The sequence below is a fragment of the Rhinichthys klamathensis genome, unplaced genomic scaffold (genome assembly GCF_029890125.1).
Source record: "Rhinichthys klamathensis goyatoka isolate OS25496 unplaced genomic scaffold, OSU_Roscu_1.1 h1tg000005l_1, whole genome shotgun sequence".
In the NCBI taxonomy this organism is placed as follows: Eukaryota; Metazoa; Chordata; class Actinopteri; order Cypriniformes; family Leuciscidae; genus Rhinichthys; species Rhinichthys klamathensis.
The window spans coordinates 3,153,267-3,165,000 of NW_026606558.1; the positions used below are offsets into that span (position 1 = coordinate 3,153,267).

The 11,734-nt window shown below is 41.8% G+C and overlaps 1 protein-coding gene and 1 long non-coding RNA gene across 16 annotated transcripts in view; one reads left to right on the forward strand and one right to left on the reverse strand.

Annotated features, from left to right (window-relative positions):
- Positions 1-11,734, forward strand: part of mef2aa (myocyte enhancer factor 2aa) — a 134,805-nt gene that overhangs the window by 107,362 nt on the left and 15,709 nt on the right. For 7 of the 15 annotated variants that reach the window (XM_056255375.1, XM_056255392.1, XM_056255367.1 and 4 more), the window contains 3 exons: positions 6,518-6,649; positions 6,715-6,849; positions 8,444-8,669. In XM_056255375.1, the coding sequence (XP_056111350.1) occupies positions 6,518-6,649; positions 6,715-6,849; positions 8,444-8,669 (493 nt within the window). The remainder of the gene's footprint in view (positions 1-6,517; positions 6,650-6,714; positions 6,850-8,443; positions 8,670-11,734) is intronic. The other 8 variants (XM_056255427.1, XM_056255489.1, XM_056255436.1 and 5 more) reach the window with 2 other exon arrangements.
- LOC130088633 (uncharacterized) overlaps positions 1-11,734 on the reverse strand; it is a 108,515-nt gene that overhangs the window by 80,125 nt on the left and 16,656 nt on the right. The gene's annotated exons all lie outside the window — the stretch shown is intronic.

Consider the following 11,734-nt stretch of genomic DNA (forward strand, 5'->3'; position numbering starts at 1 on the left):
GCAACCAAAATCCAAGGAGGGATATCTTCCATTCTGAATGTCACAGAGGCATGGGAGTTGGTTTATATCTTTCATAGTGACAATCAGCCTTTGGAGTTTCATGATTGGCAGCTGCCAAGCCACTCCCTAGCAACCGAACAGAGTACCTTAGCAACCATTTTGCAAGACCTATATTTCTGCATCAGAACATCGTATAGAGATGGGGGTTGGCTTTTTTTTACTCATGCTAGCAAACAGGACTTAAAACATGCTACACATGCTAGCAGTGAATAGCTACATGCTAATATTGATTAGCTAAGTGCTAAATCATGCCAAGAAAATGCTACAAACTCCATAGTAACCATCTGTGACAACTACCAACCACCTAGTAACACCATAGCAACCAATCAGAATACCCTAGCAACCACCTAGCAACCACCCAGAACACCCTAGCAACTGCCTTACATCATCATAGCAAACTACAAGAACACCCTAGCAACCGAGTGGTGTTTTTGCCACTGCAAGCACCACTTCACATTTTCTTCTGGAAATGTACATTCTAGTTAGTGGTGCTTGCTGAAAGCAAAGCAACACTAGTGTTCTCTTGCATACTTATTATTCTTCTTCTTCTGGACAAAAGTTTGGCGCGCTACTCCTCCCGCAACTTTTGTCACAGACCCCTGAGTGAGGTGTCAAATCGACCGGCTCATTGAGGAGAGGTGTGGTATGACTTTTCTAAGCGATCGGGTGTACGATGTTCGCACAGCGGACGAAAAAGCGGCCAAAAAAGTCCCATTGACTTAACATTGCGGAATTTTCAGAAATTCGAATCTCAACTGTCACTTTCACACACACAGACACAAAAGGGCCTGACAGCCCTGCTGTCAGGCCCTCTCTCTCTCCCTCAGAGGATTTATTTTATCAAGCAGCCAATAAGTAATGGCCTAAAATCTTCATAGCCACACCCTAGCAACCAGTTACAGCACCCTAGCAACCGTAGGCCATAGGCACGAGGCCGCAGGCCGAGTGCCACACTAAATAACTCTATAAAACTCTATAAAAACTCCATATAAAAACTCCAAAGTAATTATCTGTAAATAAATACATGCTGACATCACAGACCCCTGAGTGAGGCGTCAAATCGAGCGGCCTATTGAGGAGAGGTGTGCTGTGACTTTTCTTACCGATCAGGGGTACGGTGTTTGCCCCAGGGGCAAAAAATTGGGTAAAAAAAATCCCATAGACTTAACATTGCGACGAACTTTGACGACTCGTAGCACTGAAAGAGGATTTCGCAGAAACGTGTGATTTACCACATTTGAAGAGGCTTGCAGGCTCTGTAAAAACATACCTCACAATGGGGTAAAAGTTGCACCCCTGGGGGCAAGAGGCCCCCAAAGCTTCCCATTGACTTACTATGGCGAAGGTCGGCCCATGAAATGCATGCGTTTCTCCTACTATGGTAAATTGCATTGGGATTTTGTATTGAACATAGCTCTGGATCAGAGTGTCATAGAGACAAGGGGGCGGGCTCATTTTACTCAGACGACCAATCAGTCTCTCAGGATCATTGTGAAGCTATTAAGCCACGCCCTAGCAACCATTTAGAGCTCCTTAGCAACAAGTTCCATAGACTTCCATTGAAAGAGATCGAAGGGATATCTCTGGACTGAATTGTCATAGAAACATGAGGTTGGTCTCGTTTGACACGGGGCAGCAAACAGCCAATCATGAATCACCTCAACACTTCCGAGTCCCGCCCTAGCAACCATTGTCGAGCACCTTAGCAACCAAAATCCAAAGAGGAATATCGTCCATTCTGAATGTCACAGAGGCATGGGAGTTGGTTTATATCATTCATACTGACAAGCAGCCTTTGGAGTTTCATGATTGGCAGCTGCCAAGCCACTCCCTAGCAACCAAACAGAGTACCCTAGCAACCATTTTGCAAGACCTACATCTCTCTATCAGAACATCGTAGAGAGATGGGGGTTGATTTATATCATTCATACTGACAAGCAGCCTTTGGAGTTTCATCATTGGTAGCTGCCAAGCCACTCCCTAGCAACCAAACAGAGTACCCTAGCAACCATTTTGCAAGACTTACATCTCTGCATCAGAACATCGTATAGAGATGGGGGTTGGGTATTTTGACTCATGCTGGCACACAGGACTTTCAACATGCTAAACATGCTAGCTGTGAATAGCTACATGCTAATATTGATTAGCTAAGTGCTAAATCATGCCATGAACATTATAAAAACTCTATAGTAACCAAATGTGAACACTACCAACCACCTAGTAACACCATAGCAACCATCCAGAATACCATAGCAACCACCTAAAACACCCTAGCAACCACCCAAAACACCCTAGCAACCGCCTAGCAACACCATAGCAACCACCCAGAATACCATAGCAACCGCCTAGCAACACCCTAGCAACCACCCAGAACACCCTAGCAACCGCCTAGCAACACCCTGGCAACCACCCAGAATACCCTAGCAACCACCTAGCAACACCCTAGCAACCACCCAGATTACCCTAGCAACCACCTAGCAACACCCTAGCAACCACTCAGAACACCCTAGCAACCACCCAGAACACCCTAGCAACCGCCTAGAAACCACCCAAAACACCTTAGCAACCACCCAGAATACCCTAGCAACCGCATAGCAACAACATAGCAACCACCCAGAACCGCCTAGCAACCGCCTAGCAACACCCTAGCAACCACCCAGAACACCCTAGCAACCGCCTAGCAACACCCTAGCAACCAACCAGAACACCCTAGCAACCCCCTAGCAACACCCTAGCAACCACCCAGAACACCCTAGCAACCGCCTAGCAACCACCCAGAATACCCTAGCAACCGCATAGCAACACCATAGCAACCACCCAGAACACCCTAGCAACCGCCTAGCAACGCCCTAGCAACCACCCATAATACCCTAGCAACCACCTAGTAACACCTTAGCAACCATGCTAGCAACATGCTAGCAACATGCTAAACATGCTAGCATGATGCTAGCAATATGCTAATCATGCTAGCATCTAGCTAAAACATGTTTGTAACATGCTTATTTTTGCTAGCATCATGCTAGCAACATGCTAATCATGCTAGCATCATGCTAGCAACATGCTAATCATGCTAGCATGTTGGTAGCATGATGCTAACAACATGCTAATCATGCTAGCATGATGCTAACAACATGCTAATCATGCTAGCATGATGCTAGCAACATGCTAATCATGCTAGCATCATGCTAGCAACATGTTAGCAAAATGCTAATCATGCTAGCATCATGCTAATCATGCTAGCATCATGCTAGCATCATGCTAGCATCATGCTAGCATCATGCTAGCAACATGCTAATCATGCTAGCAACATGCTAATAATGCTAGCATAATGCTAACAACATGCTAATCATGCTAGCATGATACTAGCAACATGCTAATCATGCTAGCATCTTGGTAAAAACTAGCTAACCGCACCCTAGCAACCGAGCGGCGAGTTTTGCCACTGCAAGCACCACTTCACATTTTCTTCTGGAAATGTACATTCTAGTTAAGAATGCAAATTATCCATCGTGATCAACCTCATGCCCCCATCTGTGCTTGTATTTAATGGATTCACTTGGATCGCTCATTGGCAGCATCTTTTATCTGCTGTAACGCATCACTGACATGATGTGCCCTTCTATGGCCATGCTCACGTGCAGGGGCTCTTGATTGGCTGGATCGTAAGGTGAAGGGTCTGACAGGTGTTGGGGAAGAGGGACACCTGTTTGGACATGTGCTGAATTAGTGATCCATTTACTAGAGCTGCGGGCAGTGTCTGTGGGACACCCAAAAACATGCCAAGCCATTTAAGAAGGACTTACCAGCTTGCCATCCCGGTTCTTCAGACTTTAAAGCACGGCATGGTGCAGTCTGGGAATGTGCGAATGTTAGCTCTTTTGGGCATATTAGTGCGATTGTGTTGCTTCCTTTTGTCAAACTGTTCATGATTGTGTCTCAAGTACACACTACAGCTAAATGCGGTTGTCAGTTCACCTTTTATTGCTTAATCGTATTCTGTACACAGAGTTCAGGTCATGGGTGTGACAACTGCATTCTACAACTTAATTAACTCCCGCAAAATTAAGATAGTGACAACTGCGTTTACAAAAATTATATGCAGTGTTTATGGAAATAACGTATAAACGTATTAATAACGTATTTAAACACACACCAGAGGTGCTTTCATCCGTGTACAATTTAATATGGCATCTACTCTAATTAAGGTCTACTCTATAATGTACAGTAGTTCCATCACATTCCTTTGTTTGGAAATGTTGTTTTGCTCATCAGCACTGTGTGCCCATGAGGAGGCTGGCCTGGCGGCCGCGATTTCCTCAGGGGCCCCTCCCTGCAGACTCAGGCCCCAGCGGACGGGTGTGTCCCTAGGGTTACTGTGGAAGTCAGCGGCCCTGCCCTGCTCACACAGACCTCGCTGCCCAGCTCCAGCCACAGCGCTTGCCACATAATGAGCAGGTTGGGACAATAATTTGCAGGTCCTGATGGAATCTGTGGCACTCTGGGGGAGAAAGTGCATAGTTTCACTGGTAAACACAGTGTTTCAGAGATTCACATAGGGCCCTGTAAACAGGAAATGACCTGGGAAGAGAGAGCGAGAGCCACCTTCGGCACCACACTAAAAGGCTTTATGGTTACAGATGGTCCCAGAAAAGCCATATATCTGTAGATGTAAGTAGTATACCACTTGCATTTTTGTGTTTTTTGCTTAGACATCGCAGAGCAGTACGCATTGCACACATGTATAGATTGTTCCTGTGCATCTGGACGAATACGTTGTGATGTTTGACTTCACACAGTGCTGAGCTCGGTTGCACATGTTGTTAGATAAAGTAGATAAGGATCAACAAAGATCTCACTCTACAGTCACAGAAATACCAGAGGACAGCAGCTGCACTCTACAGACACTCTCACACACACCCACACACGTACATGTACCTACACTCTCACACACATCGTGATAGATACAACGACTAAGGGGCTTGTTAGTGTAGGGGCTTCACTTCCTTCAAAACATGACTTTTTCATCTGAAAGAACATGTGACCTCTGCTGCCAAACCAACCCGAGGTAGTCTTATTACAGGAGATCTATAGTAAGAAACACATCAGGGCATAAAATGAAGATTTCCCTTTTTGGCAACTTTCGCTGTCATCTTGTTGATGCAACCGCTCTGATTGGTAATGGAGAGTTATAAAATAAAAATAAAAGGTTAACAGTTTACTTCAGTATTCAGTGCATATATTGCATTATGAAGGTATTCGTAATGCCATATACACTAATTGCAAATGCATTATCTTCTCTTTCCATAAATTATTTCATGAAATTATTAATTTACATATAAAATTATATATGTTTTATTTACACAGATAAGTTATGTAATATTAATTCTAATTATAATTCAGAATGGTGCATGAAATTGTGTGTTGTATTTTATAAATTATCATTATTTCTTTTGTACATACTTATAACAGGCTACACTACAATACATTTTTTTTTTTACCTATTAACACTTTTTCCTTTGAATGCAATAATGCATGATGGTATGTTAAATGATGTATTGTGATGATGCATTTTAATGCACTACACTATTTTAAGGACCAGCTATAAATAGATAATACAAATCATTATACCAGCCTTAAGTAACATGTTACCCATAGATTCCCCTCTGACAAAAGAAATACTTCCGCTCCTTCAGGGTAAAAATGTCTAATATTACCCTTGCAGTTTCTTCGTAAATGAATCAGTCCTCTCCACACTTAAATGCTAGTGACCGGATATGATAATCCATTCAATTTGTACATTGCATTCACTCTGATAGGCTTCTGTGAGTGACAGGTGTGCTGAATTACAGTGAGAGAGCTTCTAAAGCGCTGCACTGTGGGATCCTCTTATGTGTGTGTGTCTTCCAGCTGGGTGGCTTATGATAACTGAAAGATAATGAAATATGCATCGCGACACACACACATGCTGAGGGAAATGTATGTTCCTAAGGAAGAGAGCAAAGAGGGGAGAGGGAGAGAAACGCAGAGAGAGAAAAGACGATTTGGTTTTTTTTTCCCAGCCTAATGTTTTTAAGGGAAAGGATAAGGAGTGACAATTCAATTTCCTCCCCAGGGGCTAATGCAATAGGCATGGTGCAACCATCAGCGTATTACCTCTTAATGTATTTGCCAAATTATCCATTGAACTGTTACCAGTGCGATTTCAACATCCTGATCGCAGCTCCTCTGTGTTCTCTAAGCAGCATGCAATTGTAGCAAAGTTCAATAACTGTATTTCTTCATTAAATTCTGTGAATGCATTTCATCAAAATATTCTTCCTTAGATTATTTAAGTAGTTAATTATCATAATTACTAACCAGTCAATTGCTTTTACATTGTTTAAATGAACCCAACGATAACAGCTGTTTGGGTTGTCATATGTCTATGTATGTGTGAATTTTCCAATTTCATTTTCAGAAATTAAGAAACAAAGGCCATAATGACTGTCCCAGTCCTGATCCAGATGACTGTTTCGGTCACAGTCCCCTCATGGACGATCGTTTCGGCAAACTAAACGAAGAGAGTGATTTAATGTACAAGCGCTGTGGTGTAAGTACTGCTTCCTCCCTGCCTTTTTGTGTTGATCCCTCTTTTTATGTTGATGTTTACTACAGGCGCTTAACAAGAAAGAACACAGAGGCTGTGATAGCCCGGATCCTGACGCCTCATATGTCCTCACCCCTCACACAGAAGAAAAATATAAAAAAATTAATGAAGAGTTTGATAATATGATGCGAAATCATAAAATCGTAAGTAAATGCAATGTTTTTGCTTGGCTTTGTGGCAGAAAGGATACTCCCCCCTCTCCCCCTTTTTTCCATTGCCTCACCCTGCAACCACTGTCAGCACCTAAGGACCTTTTTTTTTGTTTTTTTAAAGCATTCTCTTTTTTTTTTGTCCATTGGAAGTGCACTTTTTTTCTCTTTAATTTTGCAGCCCTTTTCTCTGACCCTAATAAGATCACATTGTTTGGAGTTATTAAACTCGGAGTATAAAACTTTTTTTTTTGATACATTTCTAAAATAATAAGATTCACTTTTTAAATACTATACAAGTGAAAAGTTGAATAAACCCCCCCACAAATGTGCTTATTTGATTAGTGACCTGAAATACTGTAAAAACGTACAAGTGTGATGTATTTGTGGGGTTTTTTTTGTGGAGAGAATGCCTCGATGTCCAGGTAATTGATGTGTTCATCTCAGCACTCTCCCCAACAGATCTGGAAATTGAATCTTTTCTCTCAGTGCTGTGCTCGGTTCAGGTCGTGTGATGGAGAAGATTTGCCATTGAATAAAGATGGAGCGACTATCTCACCGTTTCTGCTCCACTCATTAGAACTGATTTCTTTTTGTCTCACTTTTCTGGTGGGTGGCAAAACCTGGGTTTGTTTGTTCCTCTCCCAGGACAATTTCTTTAGTCCTTCCAGAACTCAGAATCCAAGCACAATCCAATAACTGAACCTTTTTCAAGTTCAAGCTAGTAATATTAGTGATCTTATTAGGTGATGACTATAACATTCTGCACCTGATAGATGGTGTCAGACGATTATTTTCACTGCACCGAATGGACATTAACAAAGCTTGAGTTATTAACATACTAATATACTCACTAACTGGCTCGCTGCACTATTAAGTGAATTGAGTGGCCTCACACTGTGCCTGCTCACACTCACTCTGGATAACTCTATGGATAGTCAGCAATGCACTGCCTGTTCCTTTGATTAAGGTGCCACTGTTGTTGTCGTATGATTTCCTTCTTGTTTGTTTTTGTGTGTGTTTTATTTGTTTTGTTTTGTGAAAACGGCCAAGTGCAGTGCTGGCTATAGCCATACTTGACTGGAGAGCTATTTCAAGAAATTTCCCTAATTTGCATGCCTTCGTAATATATCTTATCTCAAGATGTTGTTTTGAGTATTGAGCCTGGGTAAAAAAAATTGGTCTTCCGAGCACAGTGAAAATGACTCCCAATAGTAGAATTGTTTTCCAGGAGTATTTCTCACTTTATGCCGGGCTTTTTGGACAGCCCAAGGTGATCCGTAGATATTCCCTCCTGAGATTACATTTTTTCCACCCAGCAATCTATCTCCTGTTTTCCTCCATTGTATGATAAAAGCACCTAAGCTCATGGGACATCTTTCACTTCTTGTAGAGGCCTGAAGATATGTGCAGTGCACCATTATGGGCCATTCTACCTGAATATCCAGGCTAAATGATTACCGGTATATCGTTTCTCGTTGAGATATGACTCTGCAGTTATCTTTGTGAATGTCAATTTTGATACTGCATAAAATATCAGTCTCTAATGCCTCTCACGTAAAGCCATGTGTGTGTGTCTCTCTTCCAGCCGACGGCATTGCCCCCGCAGAACTTCTCCATGCATGTGGCTGTGCCAGTGACGAACCCCAATGCCATGTCCTACAACCCCGGGGCCTCTCTGAGCAGCCAGAGCCTGTCGGTCGCCACTGCCTCTCTGAGTGACGGTGCCATGCTGTCTCCTCCTCAGGGTTCTCTGCACAGAAACGTAGTGTCTGGCGGGCCCCCACAGAGGCCCCCCAGCACAGGCAACGCAGGTTAGTGCTATTCCCTCAACATTCTTTAATTTCTACCAGCAAAAGTGGGGCAGGCACAGCTCCGTCATGGGATTCTGCTATTGTAATGGGGTGTATATCAAGAGATGTGTTTTCTGTCTTATTGCTTTGCTTTCAAAATTCAATACAGATGTTTTCTTTTTTTCTGTCTCACATTGAGAGATCTGTAATAATAGAGAAGTAATGTTGTTTCCCAGCTTCTATGCACAGACATCTATATATTTCTTGTCATGCTTTGTATTTCACACCTTCTCAGCACTAGCATGAGTGGAACGGAAGTGAGATCAATTAGTAGTCTCCTGGAAGTGGTCTCCATGACGACTGCAGGCTTTAATACCATCTGATCTTTAAGCTGGTCTGACAGCAGTGGGCTCTGTGACTGGGCCACACCAACCCAAGTGTGAAAAATGAAAGACTGACAGACGTACAGATAGTGAATACACTTGTGATGTGTTTCATAAACATTTTTTTCCTGTGACAATAGATGAAAATGCAGCGGAAAGCTTTTTAGATTTACACTGAACCTTTATAAGGAACCTTGCAACCTGAAAATCCATAAATAGCTGTTTTGCATTTGGCCCTTGTGCGCCTTATACGTCTTCAAGCTGTAACACAAGTGTTAGATGCATGTTTTTCTGCACTGGACACATTAGTCATCCTTTTATCTCTGTTGCTATGTAGGAGGGAGGCATGATCATAGTAGAGTGCAAAAACACCGCTGCATTGCATCGCTGCAAAATAATGTTTGATGTTCCAACAACAGCCATTACTGACCTCAACAATACCCAAACAACAGTCGCCCTGCCTCCACAGGCCAGCGCACGCTCTCTGGAGGTTGTGCTCGACAGTGCAAATGCTGTTTTGAAATCATGATGGCAAGGTTTGATTGAAGGTTGTAGTTGACTTAGGGGAGATTCTGTGATTTCAGGTTTTTTTATGTTTACATTTTTATACTTTGATTATAGTTTCTGTGAATGCTTGCCTTTGCATTACCTTTCATGTGAAATTAAAAGTTGACAAAGTCTGGATTCACTGGGACAATGCAGTTGTACCCAAAATGAGAAGTTATGTTAGTCTCTCACTTTCTATATAATGCTTGATGCAGAGAAGTGCAAGTTTATAATCTGTTCGAAAACAAAAAACGCTCTCAATTAATCATCTATCAAAGGGAGTCAGATACACACTTCGTTTGGGGTCGTCGTGATACTTTTTTTAATGTTTTTGATAGAAGTCTCATATGCTCACCAATGCTGCATTTATTTCAACAAAAAATACAATAAAGTAGCAATATTGTGAAATAATATTACTGTTTAAAATAACTGATTTGTATTTTATAAAATTTTAAAAAGCAATGCTTTTTTGTAATGGCAAAGCTAAATTTTCAACAACCATTATTTTACAGGATCCTTCAGAAATCATTATAATATGCAGATTTGGTGCTCAAGAAACATTTAATATTATTAATCATGTTAAAAATGGTTGTTCTAATTAACATTTTTGTAGAAATTGCGATACATTTTTTTTTTCAGAATTCTTCGATGAATAGAACGATTTTTTTGTAGCAATATAAAAATCTTTACTGTCACCTTTGATCAATTGAATGCATCCTTCCTAAATAAGGTTATTAATTTCTTAAAATAAAAAAAATCTTACTGATCCCAGACTTTTGAACAGTATTATTTGTAATATAACTTATGTATACAGTTCAGAAAATGTTAGTGCTAAAGAATAGCTAGTACATTTTATTTCCTGCCAGGCGAAAGATGTCAGCTCACTTAGATAATTAATACAATTTGCCACAATTTGAGAGAACATTCATGTCCATGGCACAGACAGTGCATAACACACACAAAATCTTTATAGTTAGAATTAAGGGTTTGTTCAAATCCCAAAGTATGAGATGAGCAATAGTTATTCTTGCCTTAGCAGGCAGTTTCACTCCTTAAAATTCTGCAACATTGAAATGTGTTTGACACACTTAAGGGAGCAGAGCGCTGTGTGTGAAGGCTGGCCTGTCACACACATGTACCCACACACTTGGAGATAAAAGATGCAGATGGTTAATCATCTCATTTTGTGCATCTCATTAGGTGACATGCTGGGTACCCTCACAGAGCTCCCAATGCCAAGCGGTGTCGGCTCCAGCCCTGCGGGCTAGTCCTCTGGGGGGACTGCACCAGCTCCTGTGTCAATAGATGTTTCGCTTTGCAGGGGTTTCTGAATCCGGTTTCTGTTTTTAAGATTGATATGGTTGATTTGTAAGAGAGGGTTATCTTTTTTTTCAGGAAGTACGTTGCCCTCTTTCTTGGTCCTAACGGAGTAGCACCATCTTTACCCCTGTGATCAGATAAGCGGTTCACCCTCAGTCACTTCTCCTCTGCTTTGAGCATAACTGGCATGTTACAGTAGCACACCACCCCCTTCTCTCTCTTGATATTTGGAAATCTAGGCCAAACCGTTATGAGCCAGTGATGGATGTTGAAGTGACTCTGCCCTTTATGAGGACATCAGAAGGATATTATCAAGGGTTTTTTCTATGGCTTCTCATGATAAAAAAAAAAAAGATATATATTAGCATATAACAATTATCATTCACAGAAAACCGGTGCTGACTTGTGGGTTCAGGCGTTTGATAAAGCGGGTGTAAACAGTCATGTGATGATGTAAAATGGCGGCAGCTGCGAGAGTCTCTGCCCTGCTGCTTGTGTGTACACACACTGTCAAGTCACCAAGGACGCACACAAGGTCATGTGTCCAACTGTTTTTCCCTGACAGTTACAAATACAAGGGTTGCCTCCATTCTCTAGTGGGCCGCTCTGTCTATGTCAGCTGTAGACCAGGGCTACTTTTTCAACATTACAAAGCATCCGAGCACAAGAGCATGACTGCTCGAACAACAAGCCATGAGATTCATGCTCTCTCACATGATCTTGAAGATTCCTCTTGCCCTAATTTGCTGGGGGGTTGTTTAGTTTTTTGCTGGAAAACTTAAGGCACTGATATACTTCTAGCTAAATCAAAGAATTAACTGGTGTGATGTCATTTTA